At 48.3% G+C, this 22,890-nt stretch overlaps 1 protein-coding gene across 4 annotated transcripts in view; it reads left to right on the forward strand.

Moving 5' to 3' along the window:
* Positions 1-22,890, forward strand: part of LOC147605877 (prolyl 4-hydroxylase 1) — a 154,932-nt gene that overhangs the window by 76,746 nt on the left and 55,296 nt on the right. For all 4 annotated transcript variants that reach the window (XM_086792708.1, XM_086792709.1, XM_086792707.1 and 1 more), the window contains one exon: positions 13,153-13,227. In XM_086792708.1, the coding sequence (XP_086648834.1) occupies positions 13,153-13,227 (75 nt within the window). The remainder of the gene's footprint in view (positions 1-13,152; positions 13,228-22,890) is intronic.

Consider the following 22,890-nt stretch of genomic DNA (forward strand, 5'->3'; position numbering starts at 1 on the left):
CCTTGCGCTCGTTGCTAGCTAAAGCCCATACGTGTCCATACGTGCAACCACTTGGCATATAGAGCCTCCCCCCTGATACCCGCCTGGCTGCCCTGACTGGCTACAGCCCACCTGGCGCCCGTAGCTGACTGTAGCCCGCCAGGCTGTAGCCCATGTGCGCAGCAGCCTGTAGCCCATGCGCGCAGCAGCGCCCTGTAGCCCATGCGCGCAGCAGCCGCCCTATAGACCATGCGCGCAGCAGCCTGTAGCCCACATACGCGCAGCTACCTGGTAGCACACGTACGCGCAGCCGCCTGAACTTCCTCACGTATAGCCGCCTGTACCACACATACGCACAGCAACACCCGTGTATACCACGTGCCATATGATGATGATCCACACGGCGACCTGCTCAAGGGGATGCACCATGCTCCATATGCCACCCTCCACCTTTTTATAAAGATGCGCCTCAGCCTGCTTTTCTCCAAAAACTAAAAGCAAGAAACAATAGCAAAAGCACATGCCCAAAATAATATAATAATTATTTTTAATCATCAAAGGTTTAAAAACCTTATAACTTTAAAAATCCCTTTTGTCCCCTTTCACACTTGGGCTGGCCACCATATATGGGTTTCCTTTTTATAACCAACTGATGCTTGTTCACATTGTCCATCTTGTGCTCGTGCCCACCTGCTTGTTGTCCAGAGGGAAAAAAACACAGGGTTGTAACAGGGACCCCTTCAGTCCAACAACATGGACAGAGAGGACCGAACTCGGAGGAGCCGTCGATGCTGTATTTCACACACCGGTAAAGTCCCCTTCTGTTAATAAATTTTATGTGAGAAAAGGTAGGGAATGGACACTCTCCCTGGGGTCAAAGCGACTGGGGAAGACATCCAAGAGAATCAATGAAGCAGTGTATGATGAGATACACAGATTGGTCAGGACAGAGATACGCCTCCTACGTGAGGAAGTTAAGCAAGAAATGCAGCAAGAAACACATGCCTGTTTGGCTGAAACGTATGCAGACATGTATGCAAAGATGAAGGGCGAGATGCAAGCCCAAGTACGGGCGGAGCTGCAGGTTGTACAAACTCTCATGCAGGCTGAAATCAGAAAAGAATTGCAAGAGGAAATGCATGCAATGATTGTAGAGAAAGACAATATGATCTTGGAATTAAGGGCAGAGCTGAATGCATGCAAGGAAAAGTTAGACCATCAAAATGAGGGACAAGGCATGGCTGCAACACCTCAAATGCAGGAGGAAATAAAAGAACCAAAAATACAGGTGGAGAAGGAGATAAAAACCTTTGCCGAGGTTGCACAGCACACCAAGGCAGAGGTGGAAGAAAATGCTAAGTGGACTGATGTGGTAAAAAAGCACAAGGAAATGCCTGACAATAAAGTGGAGGTGATGAATGCAACCCTCGAAGCAGAGGCTAAACAGCGAGCCAGAGCCCTACATGTACGGGTTACAAGGTGGGGGGAGAAAGGTACTCAAGAAGATGCTAAGACACTGAGTACAAAGATAGGAGCCACAGAGATTCCTATAGCAGAGGCCTGAAGAGTGGGAAAGGAGGCCACCAGAGCACGAGCATTGCTTTTGAAATTTGCAGATATGGATAAGAAGGCGGCCTTTCTCGCTAAGAGGGCCATGCTTAAGGGAGAGAAAATTTATCTAGATGAGAATCTTACGCCGGCCCAGGTAGCACCCGGAAGGAAAACATGCCTCGAGTGTTCAAAGCACGTAAGGAGGGGAAGTGGGCTGTATATAGAGATGGGCAAGTACTCATCCGGGAGCGCTGGTCATCCTGACAGGGCGCGGCCTATGGGACCTTGAGGTTATCGGTGTGGAATTGCAATGGAGCCCTATGGGTAGATGCAGGGTACTTCGAGGACACTTTCAAAGGCCGGGATAGTGCCATGTATATAGAGACACACCAATGTGCAGGGAGTAAATTATTGGAGGTTCGTGGGTATAGATGGGAATCAATATGTCGACCCCAACCACGCATAGCAGGGGGGACTAGAGGAAGTGGGGGGGTAGCAGTACTGTTAAGGGAGGACTTATGGGAGGCAGTACATGTGATGCATAGAGGTGCAGACGCACGCTACATGTGGATCAAAGTGAGCACAAATAGACCTCGGGACATTTACATTGCAGTATGCTACTTCCCGTTGGCACATTCCCGATATGCTACGCCGGGAGACTTACCATATATGCCGCTGTACGAGGACATCATGAGATTTGCAAGCTTGGGAGATGTACTACTAACGAGGGACTTTAATGCACATACAGGCCGGGAATCAGCTCTCTATGCTACGGATGAGCCCATGTACCGCGAGCTAGCAGCGGATGAGATAGGGATGCAGAGATTTGCGGAGGACACAGGAGAGGTGACAGAATATGGGAGACACCTAGCTTTGGGGAGTGCACATGGGCTAGTTATCTATAATGGCCTATCCCGTTGGCTAGGTTCAGATGCTCTCACATGCTGGAACAAAAAGGGAGGAGCTAGTACAGTGGATTACCTGATGGGCTCACCTACCTTGATACATGATATACAAGATCTCTCCATTTCGGGCAGACCCATTGTTGGGATAGCAGCAGACCATGCATATTTGACATTTTCTGTGACTTGTGGATATGTTAGAGGCACACCACCCTCTAGTCATACCAGATACCCAAGATATCACTTTACTCGAGAGACCTCTAGGGTATATGGCAGTGCAGTATATGATGGTCTGTTCGCTCTTGACCCGATCAGTCCACTTGATGAGCTTATGAAAGAGTTGGCATATGTATTACATGGTTCAACAGCATATGCTTTCCCGTATACCCCCCCTCTTTCTACCCCTCCTCGCCATATGGCCCCACAGAATGGTTGGTACGATGATGAAATGTCGCGAGACTCGTGACCGCCTGCAGTGGGAGATCACCCTTGGCATCCACACACATAGACAGGCTAGAACGCTCTTCAAACGCCTTGTGCAGAAGAAGAAGCGGGATTACCTGGCCAAGCTTGAGATGGAGATATACCAACTATTTTTGGGGCAAGACAGCAAGAGGGCGTGGAAGATGTTCCATGAGCGACATGCACCCACACCTATCACAGCACGTGAGGCATGGCATGAATATGCAAGAACTTTATATGAAGTACCAGGGCAGCCCCCCATCCCTCATCCATCAGCGACTCGCCCAGATCATAGTACTTTTGTCACCATTCGGATGGTTTTGGATGCTATTGACAGACTACATAATGGAAGAGCCCAAGACCAGGATGGTCTGGTAGCAGAACATTTTTCACATGCCAGAGATGTATTGGCACCATTGCTAGTACACAAGTTTAACAGGGCCATTTGCGAAGGTTTCTTAGACAGTTGGTCGGCACATACTATTGTACTTCTATTTAAGAGTGGTGACCCCATGATACCAGGGAACTACAGGACCATCATGATTGGCCATTGCTTGGCCAAGATATTCGGATCTATTTTGGATCGAGAGCTAAGTAGATGGGCTGAGACACATGGACTCAGAGCACCTGGGCAGGCAGGTTTCAGACAAGGTTTCATGACTTTGGATCACATATTTACCCTCGAGGCTCTCATTGAGGAGGGACAAGCACAGGGGAAGAGTATATATTGCTGCTTTGTGGACTTCTGCAAAGCCTTTGACACGGTGCCACGTGGCAGACTCATGAGGAGATTGCATGACATTGGTGTTCCCGAGGAGATGCAGTGGGGCATTTATGCATTATATGAGGCGGTGATAGGCAGAGTACGGACTCCCAGAGGCATGTCGGATATAGTGACTAGCACCATTGAGGTGAAGCAGGGATGCCCACTGTCACCCACCCTTTTTGGACTTTACATTGATGAGATATCCGACTACATTGACAGGATTGGGGGGCAGGGGGCCAGTCTGGCAGGGGTTTGGATACCCATACTGCTATATGCCGATGACATTGTACTTATTGCAAACTCCCCTGAGGGTTTGCAACAACATTTGGATGCTTTGCAGTTGTTTTGTGCAGATAGGGACCTCATAGTGAACCTTGGGAAGACTAAGATAATGGTCTTCAATACCGCACAGGCCTGGGTGACTAGATCCGACCATCAGTTCACTCTTAGAGGTGAATGAGTGGACATATGTGTACCTAGGAGTCACATTCAGCGGACTACAATTCTCTATGAGGTAGGTAGCAAAGGCTAGATTGGCACGTGGATATGCAGCCCTAGGGGCACTAGAGAGACAATGTGCCTACATTCAGTTTCAGGAGCCGTGCACCAAACTCTGGTTGTTTGACACATTGGTCACACCTACACTCTTATATGGCTCACCCATATGGGGACCCAGCCTCTACCACACGACGATGGAGCCGCTTGTCGACCAAGTCAGGACCAGAGAAAGATTTCTATGATGGATGGCAGGCACTAGAGAAACCACTGGTGACTATGATCGCACGCATGATTCAGAGCAAACCATCGATACCTCATGAGATTGTCAGAGCAGAGATAGGAGCCACACAAGTGGTTACCGAAGCCTTGTTCCAGTCAGTGACATTTTTGCAGAGGATATGGGAACTCCCTAGACAGAGTAACCCACACCTAGCACTTATCTCTTCCTTAGCAGTAGACGGTGATACACGATGTTGGTACACCTAGTCGCTCTGAGCAAAATAGGGTGATCAGGATGGACATCGTGAGGCTAGATGCAGAAAGGACATGGTCCAGCCCCCCCCCCCCCCCCCCCCCCCCCCCCCTACCACTACGCACAAAGATGGCCCACTATCGGGACCATTTTCTACCTCTCCCCAGATGGCTTTGTGACACGGTCTACATACCCATCTCTCACATGGCATTCGCAGTGCCATTGGACAGATCCGCACTTCATCACATCAATTGAGGGTAGAGATTGGCAGATACGAGGGGATGAAGCTAGAAGACCACCGCATTTGTTAGCTATGTCACCAGGAAGTGGAGTCAGAGGAGCACTACACATGCCGATGTATTGTGTACTATGAGATCCGAGGGACATATTGGTGTCTCTTCCGAGAGGGTTTTGGACCATTACGACGTGTGATGGAGTTTGAGGATGAGAGGTGTTTGGGGCTTTTCTTATTGGAGCTCAGACGCCATTGAGACGCTCTCTTACGAGCCAGGACAGCACATCAGGATCCATCCCGCCAGCGAGCCATGATAGATTTTTTCAGGGCCAGGACCACCCTGGCAAATACTACCAGGACCTCCACTACCCCCTCGGCGAGCCACACGTCCCATAGACGTCCTTCAGGAGGAGTCACCCTTGACAGAGCCATAGCACTTTGTCGAGCGAGACGCCCACGCTTACCAGGACCTTGTCCACGGACGCTTCATCACCGGTGGATTAGAGCCATCATCACCCGCCACAGGAGACAACTGCCCCGCCACTTTAGTTTCTCCATCTTACAGCACCCCATGAGAGAGATACTGAGATGAGCAGATTACACCCGTCTTATGCTAGTTGTAGATATTATACACTTTTGTTGTACCTCAGTAGGAGTATTTTCCTTTCATAGCTGTTTAGGACTGTTTTAGGACTTTTTTAGTCCTTTTTGTCTTACTTTTGATGAGACACCATCAGCTTTGTACTGTGTTTTGGTCTCTTGGGCCACGTTGGCCTTTCGCAGATGTTAATATATATCTCTCTCTCTCTCTCATGGTGTGAAGCTGCGCTGCCCCCCCTCTTCTGTTTGCGCTACGTGCCGGTGGCCATTGTTGCTGTTTTTTGTCGCGCTATGCCCCTGCTGCCCTGCTGGGCACGCAAGCGCTGCGCGCGCCCTTGCTCTAGCGCTGACTGTGGTGAGTCATTCTGGCACCCTTGCTGTGCACACACTAAACACCTGAGGTTGGCAGTATGGAACTACAATGGCATGCTGTTGTCGAATCCAGGAGGCTTGAGCGAGATTCTCATAGGCAGGGATGCCATTTTTTACATTGAGACTCATCAGAGCCCTGAGAGGGGCTTACCATAGCCGGGTATGAGTGGGAGTCAGCTTTCCGAGGTGAGACCTGCACACCAGGAGGAGTACGTGGGTTTGGAGGGGTAGCTGTCCTTTTTAGATCCCATCTTCGACAGATTCTCAGCATCGTCTGGAAGGACCAGTATGCACGGTATCTTTGGGTGTCGCTACAACTTAGCAGTGACAGTGTCATCCACATTGCTGTGTGTTATTTTGCACCACGGCACTCCCCTTACGCCGCACAGCATGGCCAGTCATCATACTTACCATTATATGGGGATATTATGGAGTTCTCACAGCTGGGGGAAGTCCTCTTGCTCGGGGATTTCAACGCTAGGACGGGAGTCAGCAGGTCCCACTACTCGATCTGGATGACCCTATCAAACTACGGGAGCTGGACATCACTGACACAGGGCTATAGAGATCATCACAGGACCGTGAAGAGGTCATAGTGTATGGGAGATATTTCTTAGAGCTGGGAGCTGCACATGGTCTCGTTATCTATAACGGGATGTCTCGATGGCCCTCCTCCAACGCCCTCATCTCCTTCCCTCACTTAGGAGGTACTAGCACAGTGAGTACCTTATGGGATCTCTAGCTTTGGCACACCTTCTTCACAACTTCTCCATCCCACCACCCCCCTTTTAGGCTAACCATGCCTACCTCTCTTTCACTCTTACCTGCACACGACCCGTCCCCCCGCCACCAGTGACCACCCCCCATCTCACATTACACTCAGGTCCTTTTTGATCACGAGCTTGACCTTTTTTACTCCAACCACATCTACCGCCAACTCCAGGATGTGGAACCTGCTGTCCCCCTATCCACCCTCACATCACAGCTCACCACCATACTCCACACATCCGCCACCACTTCTTTCATCTGGACACAACGGTCTACCGCCAAGCCACCTTGTTGTTCCATGCCCCAAAACTATTGGTATGATGACGAATGTCGGGCCACACGCTCTCGTCTTAAGCATAAGGTATGGAGTGGGCAAATCACGAACCGCCAAGCGCAACGGATTTCTCAACGGCTCACCCAACGCAAGAAACGGGAGTTCTACGCTCGGAAAGAGGATGAGTTATACCGACTTTTCTTAGGGCCGAACTGCAAAGAGGCATGGAGGAAACTCCGAGAACGTCGCCCTCCCACACCTATCACTAGCCCGGACACATGGCACTCCTATGCACGCTCCCTCTTATCATATCCCCCATTAGCCACCCCTACCCCCACCATCAGATCCCCGTCCCACCACCTCCACCTTCTTCACAAAGAGCATGGTCCTCATGGCCATTCGTAGACTACGCAATGAGTGAGCCGAGGATGACGAGGGACTCACTGTCGAGTACATCTCGCATGCCGATGATACCTTGGCACCCCTATTAACATACATGTTCAATAGAGCCATTTGTGAAGGATTTCCACCCTCTTGGTGCACCAACATCATCACCTCCATCCTCAAAGCCGGAGATCCACTTGATCCTAATAATTACAGGACGATCATGATTGGCCACACATTGGCCAAACTCTATGGATCAGTGCTAGAGGTGGAGCTTAATTCATTTGCAGAGAGCCAGGGATGGAGAGCCTCAGGACAGGCTGGCTTTCGGAGGAGCTACTCTGCCCTTGGCCACATCTTCACCCTCCGTGCCATCATCGAGGAGGGTAGAGCACGACATCAGAGGATTTACTGCTGCTTTGTGGATTTCCGCAAAGCTTTTGATACTATACCCCGAGCCCGCCTCCTACACCGTCTGCAAGATATAGGAGTCCCATCTGACATGGTTTGGAGCATCATCGCCCTCTATGAGTCCATCGCCGGACGAGTGAGAGCCCCGGGAGGTACATCACATGAGATTCTCAGCACTATTGGGGTGAAACAGGGCTGCCCTCTATCACCCACTCGAGACAGTTGAATGCCTTACAGAGCTTTTGCACGTAGCGGGATCTCTCTGTTAACCTTGGTAAAACCAAGGTAATGGTCTTCAATACCTCTCACCCCTTCACATCCAGATTAAGCTTCACATATAGAGGGGATCTTGTGGAGATTTTCTCTTCTTATTTCTACCTTGGTGTCACTTTCAGTGGCCCACACTTCACCATGCTTCCCGTAGCACATGCCAGAGTGACACGGGTTTATGCAGCCTTGAGCTTACTTGAGCGCGGTAGTGCTCCCAGGCACATTTCCAGGAACCCGGGATGAAGGGCTGGCTTTTTGACACCCTTGTCAGACCAGCCTTGATATATAGAGCAGCCTTTTGGGGGCCAGATTTATCCGATGAGGATTGGCAGCGAGTTGAGAGGCCCCAGATCATGATGTTCTCCCGTATGATTCGCAGCAAACCATCAGTTCCACACGAGATTATCGAGGCAGAGTTTGCTACAGCCCAGATGGTAGTGGATGCACTCTTCCAGATAGTCACATACCTCCATCGCATCAGTCACATGGATCCCCACAGGTACCCGAGGCTTGCCCTGGAGTCCTCAAGACACCTAGCACTTGAGGGCCACTTTGGAGTATGGTATGCACTAGTTTCCACTTGGTTCTTAGTATATGGGCTCCGCATGGACTGCCTACCCCCCCTTCAGTATAGTTTGGGCTCCCCTTTTCTCCGGCTCTCTCACGAGGATACCAACCGGGTTATCCGATTAGATCTTGCAGGGGCTCCCCACAAAGATGCACTTCTACAAAGATCACTTTCTCACACTCAGTGAGGATGGATTCATCTTGCAGCGAGGCTACTTGAGTGTTCACATGTCCCATGCCATGCGGATTGCGATTGTCCAGATACGGGTTTCATCCCACCGCCTCAGAATGGAGATAGGTAGAGCTGAGCGCATCTTCAGAGCCGGGAAGTTCATACGGAGACCTAGAGAGGAGAGGATTTGCCGATTATGCCACACAGAGGTTGAGACAGAGGAGCATTACATATGTCACTGCCCAGTATACTATGAGATCTGCGGGAGGTTTCATTGTCTATTTTGTGAGGGATTTGGTCCACTCTCCAGGATCATTGACTTCTAGGACCAACGTTGCCTAGGCCTCTTCCTGCTTTAGCTCCGCAGACACAGGGACATCTTCTTGAGAGAGCTTCAGCCCTAGCCACCCTGCCCCCTCCCTCGCCAGCCAACCATCACCTGTTTCTTCTGGACCTAGGAGGTGGAGGACACATATATAGTGGATCTTGTGGACCCTCCACGAGCTGCTCCAGACCTACCTCGCCCGCGCTTAATATATCTTTCTTTCTTTCTTTCTTTTTCTCTCTCTCTAACACTTGAGGTTAGCAGTATGGAATTGCAATGGCAGTTGGTAGTGGCGAGGAGGCTTGAGTGAGACTCTCACAGGAAGGGATGTCATTTTCTATACAGAGAGTCATTAGCGCCCCAAGAGGGGTTTACCATCATAGCGGGGTTTGAGTGGGAGTTAGCTTTCCGAGGCCATACCTGCACAGCAGGAGTACGTGGCTTGTGAGGTGTAGTACGTGGCTTGTGAGGTGTAGCTGTCTACTCTAGCCTCCACCTCTGCCAGATTCTTAGCATCGTCTGGAAGGACAAGGATGCACGGTATCTTAGGGTGCGGCTAAAGCGTACTGGGGATGGAGTCATCCACATTGTTGTGTGTTATTTTGCACTGAGCCACTCCCCTTATGCCGCATAGCATGGCCAGTCACCATTATATGGGGATATTATGTAGTTCTCATTGCTAGGGGAAGTCCTTGTGCTAGAGGACTTAAATGTAGGGAGACGCTAGGTCCCGTTACTTGATTTGGACGACAGTATTAAACTACAGGAGTTGGACATTACTAACACGGGGTTACAGAGATCTTCAGGGGTCGTGAGGAGATCACGGTGTATGGGAGACATTTCGTAGAGCTGGGAGCTGCACATGGTCTTGTTATCTATAACGGGATGTCCCGATGGTCCTCCAGCACCCTCACCTCCTTCCCTTACTAAAGAGGTACTAGCACGGTGGACTACTGTATGGGATCTTCCGATTTGGCACACCTTCTCCCCGACTTCTCCAGACTACCACCCCCCTTTGAAGTTGACTATGCCTACCTCTCTTTCACTTTTACTTGCACACCACCTGTCCCCTTGCCACCACCACCACGGATTTCTTAACAAAGCGCGGATATTTAAGATGTTACATGCTGTAGCAATATTCCATGAGATTATACAAACCAAGAACTTACCTGGAGGGTTTGATGATGCCATTAACATGGTCAAGTATGTTAAGAATTCTTTTCTTTGTTGGTAATAGAAATTGGAAAAGCCCTTGCATTATAAGAAAAGCATTTGTCAACGCCTCACCCAACACAAGAAACGGGAGTTCTACGCTCAGAAAGAAGATGAGCTATATCGACTCTTCTTAGGGCCGAATTGCAAAGAGGCATATAGGAACCCCCCCCCACCCAAAAATAAAATAAAATTTAATAATAATAATAATAATAATAATAATAATAAATATAAATAAATAAATAAATAAATAAATAAATAAATAAATATATATATATATATATATATATAATTTAAAAAAATCCTATCACCTTCCCGGAGACATGGCACTCCTATGCATTCTCCCCCATCAGCCACCTCTACCCCCACCACTAGATCCCTACCCCACCACCTCCACCTTCTTCACAAAGGGCATGGTCCTCAAGTCCATCTATAGACAATGTAATGGGCAAGCCTAGGATCATGAGGGACTCACTTCCAAGTACATCTCACATGCCAATGATACCCTAGCACCCCTACTAGCCTACATGTTCAATACAACCCTTTGTGAAGAATTTCCACCCGCTAACACCATCACTCCTATCATAAAATCCGGAGATCCACTTGATCCTAATAATTACGGGACAATCATGATTGGCCACACATTGGCCAAACTTTATGGATCATTGCTAGAGGTGGAGCTCAGTTCATTCGCAGGGAGACATGATGCAAGGCCTCAAGAAAGGGAGGCTTTCAGAGGAGCTACTCTATCCTTGACCACATCCTTACCTTCCGTCATCGAGGAGGGTAGAGCACGAAAGGAGAGGATTTATTGCTGCTTTGTGGATTTCCGCAAAGTTTTGATAATGTACCCCGAGCTCGCTTCCTACAATGTCTACAGGAGATAGGAGTCCGATCTGACATGGTTTGTAGCATCATCGCCCTTTATGAGTCCATCACCAGACGAGTGAGAGCCCATGAGGTACATAGCAGGAGGTTTCCGGCACTATTGGAGTGAAATAGGGCTGCCCTCTTATCATCCACTCTTTTTGGCCTCTACACCGATGAGATCGCGAGCTTCATTGATAGATGCGGGGCTGGTCTCACATTGGCAGGCATATTGATCCTCCCACTACTTTATGTAGGTGACTTCGTCTTTCTTTCAGATTCAGTCGAGGGGCTTGACAGACATTTGGATGCCTTACAGGATTTTTGCACTCAAGGGGACCTTATTGTTAACCTTGGTTAAACTAAGATAATGGTCTTCAATACCTCCCGCCCCTTCACATCCAGATTAGAGCTTCACATGCAGAGGGGATCGTGTGGAGATTTTCTCATTCTATGTCTACTTTGGTGTCACTTTCAGTGGCCCACACTTAAACCATAGTTCCTGCTGCAGCACATGCCAGAGTGACATGCAGATATGCAGCCTTGAGCTTACTCAGCAGTAGTGCTTCTAGGAGCCCAAGACGAAGGGTTGGCCTCTTGACACCCTCGTCACATCAGCCTTGATGTATGGAGTAGTCTTTTGGGGGCTAGATTTATCCGATGACGATTGGCATCGAGTTGAGAGGCCGCAAGTCATGATGTTTTCCCGCATGATTCACCAGATTACCGAGCAAGAGTTTGCTGTAGCCCTGATGGTAGTGGATGCACTCTTCTAGGCAGTCACATACCTCCATCGCATCAGTCACATGGATCCCATAGGTACCTGAGGCTTGCCCTGGAGTCCTTCGAGACAGCCAGCACTTGGTTCTTAGGATATGGCTTCCACATGAATCACCTTCCGGATTCCCCTTTCTCTAGCTTTCTCATGAGGACACTAATGGGTTTATCCGGTAGATCTTCTCAGCCTTAATGGTCATTGCACACCTAAGAAGCTCCCACCAAAGATGCATTTCTACAGAGATCGCTTCCTCAGGCTCACTGAGGATGGATTCATCTATCAGCTGGTCTTTTAGTGTTCACATGTCCCTTGTCATGCAGATTGTGATTGGTGAGATATGGGTTTCATCCCATTGTGGTAGAGTGGAGACAGGGAGAGCTGAGCGCGTCTTCAGAGCTGGGGAGCTCATACGGAGACCTAGGGATGAGAGGAGCTACTGATTATCCCACACAGAGGTTGAGATAGAGGAGCATTACACGTCACTGCCCAGTATACTATGAGATCTGCAATAGTTTTCGGTGTTTGTTCCACTATGGATTTGGCCCACTTTGTAGGATCATTGACTTTCGGATCAGCGTTGCCTAGGGCTCTTCCAGCTCGGAGCTTCGTAGATACAAGGACACTTTCTCGGCCCCAGCCACCCGGACCCCTCCCTCGCCAACCAGCTATCACCAGCTTCTTTCGGACCCAAGAGGAGGGCACCCATTGAGTGGATCCCGTGGACCCACCGCTGTGGACCCACCTCGCCCAAGAGGAGTTACCTCGGACCGGGCTTCCGCATTCTAGCGTGCCAAATGTCCCTCGCCCCTGGACGTCAGCCACGATCCCCTCGCCAGCTCCAGATCTAGGACATGCTCCATCACCATCGAGCTACCTTTCCATGTGATGTAGGTGAGGGAGACCTCTCGGTCAAACTCGTTAGCCCCATGCTTGATATATTGGAGAGTAGTATGCTATCTATTGGGGGTTGATGGTCCTCTCATCTTTCATGTTGTTGGTATTTCATGATGAGATTTCCATGGACAGTTTTGTATCACTCAAGTGAGAGAGTTTTGATTTGTTCTATATTTTATTTTCTGTTCAATGATGAGATATGCCTCGGACATTATTGTCACTTTGGTCTCATAGGCCGATTGGGTCTTTAGTAGACGCTTAATATACCAATATATCTTTCTTTCTTTCTTTCTCCTCTCCTTTCCCCACAAATTTTGAAAAACGAAAGAAAAGAGAAATTTATTAAGATATTCTATTTATTAAGATATTCTATAATGTGTTCATGTGAAACAGGGTGTTGAGAGCAAGGTACGGACTAGTACAAGCATGTTTCTTACATCGAATCAAAGGAAGTACCCCATGATTGAGGTTTGTGCTGTTCTTTGAGGGAAGGAAATGACTGTTTATGTTTCTCCACATATATAGTCTGCTATTAATTTGCATATGTGCAAATTCAGTCTTCTTTTGTGTGCCTACCTCTTTCTCCTTCTAAAACTAGTGATTCCTTTTGTTATTTTAAAGTATTTGAACTAGATTGTAGTCTCTCAATTTATTACAGTATTTTCTACGCTGGGGCGATGTTACATGTTCTTTTATGTATTGGGAGCTATGTATTCTAGTGTCCAGACCGAGCTACGTCAAGTGAGTGAGTCTTATCCTCTAAGGTCGACGAGTTTTTCATTCTCCTTCTAAAACTAGTGATTCCTTTTGTTATTTTAAAATATTTGAACTAGATTGTAGTCTTTCAATTTTAAATATAGTATTTTCTGTGCTGGGGAGATGTTAAACATTCTTTTATGTATTGGCAGCTATGTATTCTAGTGTCCAGACTGAGCTATGTCAAATGAGTCAGTCTTGTTCTCTAAGGTCGACGAGTTTTTCATTTCGCTTCACACACATTATCAGTACACTCTAATGCATACAAATTGTTATTAGCATGTGTTTGCATACTCAGCTCTTGCCTATGCAATGTTCTTTCCTACGAGACATTGGCACTCTTCCAGACAGTCACATCATTCACAGGATCAGTGCCATGGCCCCCTAGAGACTCCCGAGGCTCGCCCTATAGTCCTCCCAACAGCTAGCAGCAGATGGGCACTAGTCATGGTATAGCCGAGTATGCACCTGGTTCACGAGGTAGGGACTCAAGATGGATCGCCTCCCCCCACTCCATTATGACCGGGAATCCCCGTTCATCAAGCTCTCTCAGGATGGCAGGGACCGGGTTATCCGAAATGATTTATTGGGACTACATACAGGATACCTGGATCACAACACATGCGCCACTCTCACACAAACAGCAGTACTACATGGATACTTTCATGAGGCTTACAGGGGATGGTTTCATACTGAGAGCCAGATATCTTGACATATACATGTCACATGCCATGCAGATTGCAGTGGGCCTGTTGCGGGTGTCATCGCAGCGCTTGAGGATAGAGACAGGGAGAGCCATGCAGATACCTCATGAGGAGAGGATATGCACTATGTGCCAGCAGGAGGTCAATTTAGAGGAGCACTTCATATGCAGGTGCATTGTATATTATGAGATTCGAGGGAGGTTCCACTGTCTCTTCTGAGAGTGGTTTGGACCCTTATCCAGGATCATGGATTACCCAGATCAGTGGTGCATGGGCCTCTTCCTACTAGAGCTTCATCGCCAGAGAGACTCACTGATTAAGGAGTCGAGACCCATGTCCACCCCGCCCTAGGCGACCATCACTCAGTTCTTCTGACCACAAGAGGACGCCCCACCAGCCATGGATGACATACCCACAGCCTCATCAAGCCACACATTCTGCAGTGTCCGACCCCCCGCCAGACCCCACTCTAGTGTCATAGACCCACTGGGTCTTTTGAAGACGTTAAATATAACTTTCTCTGTGTGTGTGTCTCGCAGGCTCCCAAGGCAAATGTTTTCATTTTACTTTTTCTTTTAGTTTTCCATGGCTTAGTATATCCATGGTACCATTGTATTACTTTTGGCCTCATAGGCCCTTGGAGAGATGTTAATATAACTCTCTCTCTCTCTCTCTCTCTCTCTCTCTTGCGCATGGCATGAGCCTTTGCCCTACCCTCTCTCGCGCACCGTCTACTGCCGCCTTGTCCGCCTGCCCTGTTTTGCCTTGCCCCCCGCCGCCGCCACTGCTGCCACTGCCTGCCTTGGCTTGGCTGCACCTTGTTTTGCCCGCCACTGCTTGCCCCGGCCTAGCTGCACCCTGTTCTGCCCTGCCCACTACCGCTTGCCCTGGCTGCGCCCTGTTCGGCCCTGCCGTCGCCGGCACCCCCCTTTCCGCACTTGTGCGCTGCGCACACTTGGCTCCCTCAGCCTCCCTTATCCCACCCACCCTTGCTCAGGCCTCCAAGGCAGCAACATAATCTTCTCTCTCTTTCTCTCTTTCGCTTGCACCAAGATGAAGGGATCCCGGAAATGGGAGGCCCTGCACTCAGAACTAAATGCAATCATTGACATGATGGAGAAACATGTGCTCGCAAGCTCGGAGAAGCCAAAGAAGCACCCCCTAGGCGGATGGGCAAACGACGGGCTGAAAGTTATCTGGACATTGTGATATGCCAAGAAGATATACATGATAGGGAAATTAAAGAGCTCAAGGAAGCCCATGTGACCAAAGTGGGAAAATGGAAAGCACAAGTTGAAGACCTCAAGGAGGAGCTACATGTATGCAAAGCACAGATGAAAGAAGAAAGGGAAATGAAATTCTCCCTTGCCTCGGAGGTTGAAAGCCTAAAAAACAAATTGCAAGAAGGTTCAGGAGATGGAGAAAGGGTGGGCCGCAGTGGTTAAACAAGAAGTAGAAAAAGAATTAACATAAGTGGTGAGAAAACACCCCACAGCCACCCCCATCATACATGATACCTTGGAAGAGGAGAAGAGGACGGTCAGCTTGCTTAGGTTCTTTGTCTCCATAGTTTACAGGTGACTTGAGAGCAATTACTGTCTTCCCCTGTTTGTGGATATTGTGGCCTCTGTGACCATGAGTCACTTCACTGCACAAAATTGATAATTTTAAGTGATTCGGAGGATGAATCTGAGCAACGAACTCAAACAAGGCACACTGGCCTTGAACCAAATGACTATGAAGGAGAGTCTCAGGAGCTCTGAGATCGTCTATTATTATGGAGGATTTTTCATGGAGTATTTTTTTTTTTTTTGGGGAAGAACATTCTTCTATTAGTTAATGAAAAAACAGCCACAAAGGGCTAGATACAACCACAAAGGGCTAAATACAAACTCGCCTCATTTAAGGGCGGGAATTAGATGATCAAAAGGGGAAGAGACACTTCTCCTTCGGCTGGCCGCTCTATGAGGAGAAGGTTATCTCATACAGGGGGAGGGGAGGGAAACAACCACACAGGTGGTCTGTAATGCCAAGTGGGGTCACCACCTCTATCTGTGAGAAATGGGCCACGCCTCCAAAGCCTCAAGAAAGCTTCCCGCCGCTTCCACATGCGGTCAGAATCGCCCTGTAACTTCCCCCACTGACCGTAGAGGGTGTGAATGATATCAAGCCATATGCTCGTGATGGACTCAGCTCGCTGTGTGTAGGTATTCTCGATGGCCTCGCTGCATCTAGCTCACCAAATGTGCCAGGTTGCTATGCTACTGTAAATCTCCCATCTATGGCTGAGCCTGGCCGCCATTAGTTTATAGGTGGGGCTGTGACTGGTATTGCTTAAATAACGTCGTGAGAGACCTGAAGGGCTAGCCATCCCCCATCCTCCTCATAATCCCTGACCACTCCAGTCTCTGTGGCCCAAGCGATAGTGCCCCATGTAATGATCCGGGTCGATGCCCTGTCCATAGTGAAGATGTGGAGAATCTGCTGCCAAATCTGTTGAGCCTTCGGGCAATCCCAAAGACAATGTTGTTGAGACTCCTAAGAGTGGCCGCATCGCGGGCAAGCTGCTGGCCGACCTGCCAGCCAAGAACTGACCGCCAAACTCCTGTGTGTCATGAACCAAAGAAAGAGGGTGATCTTTCTAGGCCGAAAGCTGTCCCAAAGCCTCTTCCAACAATCTGAAAGCAAGCGCTATGAGAGGCCCTGTGACTGCCAATGTGCTGTTGCTGTCGTGGTGCCATCTATCTCTGGCATCTGGATACTGCGGCCACCCAGAGTCTCCTCCTGATCCGCGGGGTCATGCCAAGTCCACTCTCCCGAGTCCCACTGTAGACGCGTCAAAGGTCCGCACTCCCATATCCATAGCCGCCATAATCTCTCCTTGGCCACCTTGGCCGGTGCTGGGTCTATGTGCCACCTCCGTGCCCGAAAACCAATAACCCTCACCCTTTGCAAGGTGCAGCCACCGAAATTCTCTAAGGAAGCTCCGATCTCTCTAGTCTGGCATGGGATCCATAGAAAAAGTGAGCAGATCATTGCCCTCATCTCCTCCGTGGACCACCACGAGAATATCGTGTATGGTAAACACGCCTAGCCACACTGGGGGGGGTCGGGTCTGGGATAGGAGTCAGCCACTCCTGAGGGATAGCTTAGTCGATGTGGATGTTGAGCCTGTCTTTGCCTCGGACCCTTGTCAGGCCTCTCTCCTGCACCTCCGAGGTACCTGCCTGTGTGCAATCCAATCTCCAAGAGACCTGGTAGGTCCTATGCTCAAGGCGCCCCATGATACACGTGTTCAGGCCCCCAACATGTGGCCACTGGGTAAACGGATTAGAGGGTTCTAGACCAAAGACTGCTAAAGCCACTCCTTTGAGGTTGCCGGAGCTATCTGTCTAAGGGCCGGCCTGAGATGATCCCAAGCTCGAAGTAGGCTGGCTGCAAATTTGTCCTCAAAAGCTGGACTAAAACCGTGGGCCTGCATCTCTGTGAAAATCCATCTGGTACTCTGTGGCCAAGGGCCCCCAAGACTCGGGGTGTCGGCTGAAATCCAGGCCAATAGGAAATCCTTCTACGGCTCACCATCGGTAAGGAGTCCTCTAACAATCAGCTTGTCGAGGAGGGCACGGCTCTGAATAGCAGGGTCAATGAGGCCTAGCCCCCATTGTGACGTGGCTGAATGATCACTCTCCATGCCACCTTGGCCTTGGCTGGTCTCCCGTCTCACTGCCAGCCCATAAGAAGTTCCAGATTAATCGCTGTACCTAGCCAATACATGCTCGAGAGAAAGCCCAGCATGAAGTGATGTACCACATGGTGGCAAGAAGTACCTGGTTTGCCACCACCACTCTGCCTCACAGAACTCCAATATAAAAGCTTCTTCCGAATACTCAGGAGAAGCGAGGCGAGGTGCTGCTTGGGAGAGATATCAATGCCCACCTGGCAACCAAGATAACGAACTGGAGTGCCCCTCGGGATCCACTGGAAAGTCTCAACTGGGCGCCAAGTTGGGGCGGGTGCTAAGCCTACCCAAAAACCACACGACTTGTGCCAATTGATCTGTGCTCTTGATGCGTGAGAAAATCTTGATTGCCTTCGGGAATCTTTGGAGATTCCCCACATCTCCAGAAAGGAAAGTTGTTGTGTCATCTACAAACTCCGAGTCAAGCATCTCCTGCATGCGGAGGGGAAGACACAATCCCTAAAGCCTGGTCTCCTGGGCTGAGAGAAAACTACTCATGGCCTTGGCGACGAATAGGAAGAGGTAAGGTGCCAAAGGACAGCCCTGCCGAACCGAGCTGGAAAGGGGGAGTCTGTCTCCATGGGTTCCTTGTATGAGAACCTGGTTGTGTGAGGCTGAGTAAAGTCGTGAGACTCCACGAATCCACTCCATGGGGAATCCCATCCGGCTCATCGTGCCCTCCAGAAAGCTCCAATCCACCCTATCATAAGCTTTCTCAAAGTTTAGGAGTAGCACTATGAGGTCCTGTTGCCACAACCCAACCGAAGCTGTCTCCTCCCAGAAGGTGAAAATGTTGCCTAGAATGCTCCGATCCTGAACAAAGCCGGTCTGAGTGTCATGAATCAAGTCTGGGAGAAAGGGCTGAAGTCTCCTGCTGCTGCTGATGGCCTTGGCCAAGATCCTATAGGCTGTCCCAAGAAGAGTGATGGGTCTCCACTGGCGGATCTCCGATCTGGTGGGAGTAATTCTTCTACATGAGGATAGTTTTGTCATAGCTCGAGCTATGCTTTTCGGGAATCCTCCGATGATTATGCTTCCTTTTTGGTTTAGTCCTACCTTATTTGTAAGTTGTATTTTTTGGTTCGAGCAATATATGTATATACTCAGAATTTTTGGCTTTTTATGCAAGCTCACCCTCACATGAAAGTGCAAGGAGCAAATGTGTTTTTCTGAGTGTGTGAGGAAAGCAGAGATTTCTTGTTGTAGATAGCAACATCTTAACTTTTTCTGGAATGGATCTCTACTTTTCTTGTACTATGGCCGCACTGCCTATAACTATGTCAAGATGGAAATACTTTCTTTTTATGGAAAGGAATTTTATGATTTCTCTTGAGTATGACTATTTGGACAGTCTTTATGTCAACTTTTCTCGGCGAATGTCTTTTATCTTGGCTGGTCATGTGGACAGCAGTATGGACTGCCCATAAGGCTTTGATCAAGGTTTGATGTATACATGCATGAAGTCAGGTTCATGCTGTATGACCTCTGGCGTTTGCATCATACTATACATGTATGGCATATGGAGCCTAACATGACACTGCCTGTATGGCATAAGGAGCCTGACATGACAATACATTTGTGGCCTAGAGAGCCTTACATGACAGTACATGTATGGCGTATGGAGCCTGACATGACAGTACATGTATGACACATGTAGCTTGACATGACAATACATGTGTGACCTATGGAGCGTGACATGACAATACATGTGTGCCCTATGGAGCCTGACATGACAGTACATGTATGGCGTATGGAGCCTCACATGGTGTGTTTTTCCCACGACTAGCTATCCTGGTGTACACTTTGTGTTAATGTTTTGGGAAGGTTTTGGAAGGATTTTGGATCCTTGAACATTTTTCCTGATTGATACAACTAAAGCAGATAGGTGTTCCTTCCAGCTTAGAAGAAATATTCCGCTGGTAGCAGGCTTATACAGTTGTGGACAACTGCTATATAAGATGGAGGGGATGTCACCATTTGGTTCCTTCACCAATCTTGATCAATGTTTCACACACTGCACGGAGCCAAGGTGTGAACGGGGCTTTTCCACAGAAGAAAGCTGAAGCATTCACTGACATATTTTGGCTTGAAAGATGGCTACAGAGCATGAGTAATAGGGATTTTATTTGTTGGTGTGACTTATAAGGTTTATAAGTTAACAGGTTCACACATCATTAAAGATTGGCCAGATTTATTACTTTCTGGGCATGCGTATGACAGAAGGAGGCGCCTAGAGGAAACTTGGCCAACAAGCTGGGAAAAGCATAAAAGTTGATATTTTGGGCAACACAGCCACTTTTAGCACAAAAGGAAAAGCACAGCTACTATAGGCTAGTCGACTCCATGAAAAGCAGGAGGAGGAAGTCTCTTTGGAGGAGGATTCCCATGAGGCATAGGCGGGCAACAATTGTTGAACTCTCTCTTGCAGAGCTGGCCGTATACAGCAGTAGCAGCCAACTTCTTCTCTCTCTCTCTCTCTCAGCGTACAACAGGGCAACCGATAGGTTTTCTCTCTTTGGCCATACAACCGTGCAAGTGACTTTTATTTTCTTTTATATCCATTTGATGTCCATTGAGATATGATGATGATGTACACAGGTTTTGTCTCATAGGCTGTTTTTTGGCCTTTAGAAGACGTTAAAAAAATCTTTCTTTCTTTCTCTCCTTTATGCACTAGCCATACAGAGCTACAGTAGCTGACTGCAGGTTCTCTCTCTGGCCGTATAGTAGGGCAAGCGCCTGTTCACTCTTTCTTTCTCCTCCTAGTGCTGGCTGTACAGCATTGACTGCAGCCTTTGGAAAGCTTCTTGGTACTGTTTGTATCTTGCTCTTGAGCAAGAGTTTTTGTTGAAGCGTTGTGGAAAATCCGGTGCAAGTTTGCACACGCACCTTGTTTGTTGTAAAAGCTTTAGCCTTCTACTCTGAATACATAAGTTCCTATGGGGGGCCGCCATTTTGGCTGAGTGCTGTGTTTTGGTATTGTTTGTGGTTCTTCCGTTGTGTTTCAAAGTTTGTGTCTGGTATTGAAGTGTCTGTCTAGTGCCCCGAGTTTTGCCGGACTGGTTTCAGTGGCTACTGACTCACCACCCAACCATAGACTCACCGTCGATTCGGAGGTCTCATTGTCACAAGCCTGCTCGGTACCAATGGCCCCAACCTAGCATCCCGTACCAATACCCACCTTGAAGCGCCATGGCCATGAGGTTTTGCATGCCCTTCATGTCTACCGCGTGGATTTCTCAATAACTCATAACTGCCCCCAAGGTCACTTATATAGCAATAACTTTGCTACTAATGGCCATTCCTTTATTTTATAAGATTTTAGCCATTATTAGCCATAGGCTATTAGTTATAAACTCTTAAGACAATCTAGACCTCATTCTACTAGTGCCCTAAGTCCACGTACGAACCCTCCAGGCCTCCATGCCCCAACTAAGCCCTAACTCTAACATGGGGTTAGTCCACATCCCTAGCCCTAACTCTAGGCATGTTGGGTTGTGACAATAAGTAAACTGAATGTCAAGACAACATGAACATAGAAAAACAAAACACTGGTTCAATGTAATGTACTGCTACGTATGCCTTGATGTACAATATAGTCGGTAGCAAAAGAGCCTCGTGTGTATGAACTCTTAATGTGCCCTCCTCATCATGGACCGAGTATGTGGCCTCCATGTTCACTACTAGTGGGAGTGCCTTTCGTTGAAGCAAGTCTCGGATCTGGAGCTGTTAGGTGGACAGTGTGGGTCTTGAGAGTTACGACGTCTGGCTCTCTAGAGGACTCTTGGAGGACCCCTCGAGTTGGTGGGTGCTCACTCAGTGGGGACATTTTTCCCTGTCCTGGTCAAACTGTCCCTACGGATTGTGCGCGGGCTGAGAGTCACCTAGGGCTCGTTGGTGAGGGCCAAAAAAGTCAGCGATAGATGTCTGAGCAGTAACTTGCTGCCCGGGCTGCTGCTTGAAAAGTGTCTCTCTGTTTCCCTCAGCTCTAATAGTATAGTCCCATACATCTTTGATCTTTGTGATGCATCACCCATGACACGGGCCCGAAGCCCTTCTTAAAGAGACAATGGTAGTGTCGGCAAATCTCATAGTAGACTATCATACTACCCCGTGCCACATAGCATGCATAGCCGTCTGTCTCATGGGATGCCTTCTGCCCTCTCTTTGACCCTAAAGAAGTTTGTGAGAAACTTCTCTTGAACTCTTCCTATGTTTTTTCATGTAGATGTGAAGATGCTACCACCCCTTACCTCAACGTCATATAGGAGCACTTGCATGACCAAAGTATCGAAAAGATACTTCTTAAGAGCCCAGTTTTTGTTTGTGATTCATTGCATAGATTCTCAAAAATGCATGATATACTCTTGTATGTGCCTCAATTCGAGGGAGTGCACATTGCTGCCGTCCATAGTTCATATCATACGTTTCATACTGCCATACGTTAGGGAGAATGATAGGTATGATAAAGTATGATTTAGCCCTTGGTGGAGTTTCATACATGGCCTTAAATTTGGGGCTATATATGCATGTTTGAGCTGGGACTTATTGATACTTGAAAGTTGAAAGTTGGAACTTGAAAATTTGAATGTACATAGTACATAGTATGTACTATATGTACTAATGAGTATGTGTAGTACATTGGTACAATGTAGGGATTTTTCATAGTATAGTGCCCATTGCCCAACATGAGGCCTAGGTTCTTTACAGCTCGAGCCTAGTACCTTTAGGGTACATACCAGCCATGGTGTAACTTTCAGCAAAGAAGTCTTAACTTATTTATTTTAAAACAGAGCAAGAATGATAGGCTAGTTTCATATGCCGTTTTACCATACGTTAGCAAACGTTTGCTTCACCAATCATACGAGTATGATACGAACTATGTTGCCATCTAAGGTGCCTCGAATCTTGATACCAAGGTATTTAAAAGTG

Source organism: Cibotium barometz, chromosome 58 (assembly GCF_041138505.1).
Source record: "Cibotium barometz isolate CiBa-2024 chromosome 58, ASM4113850v1, whole genome shotgun sequence".
Classification (NCBI taxonomy): domain Eukaryota; kingdom Viridiplantae; phylum Streptophyta; class Polypodiopsida; order Cyatheales; family Cibotiaceae; genus Cibotium; species Cibotium barometz.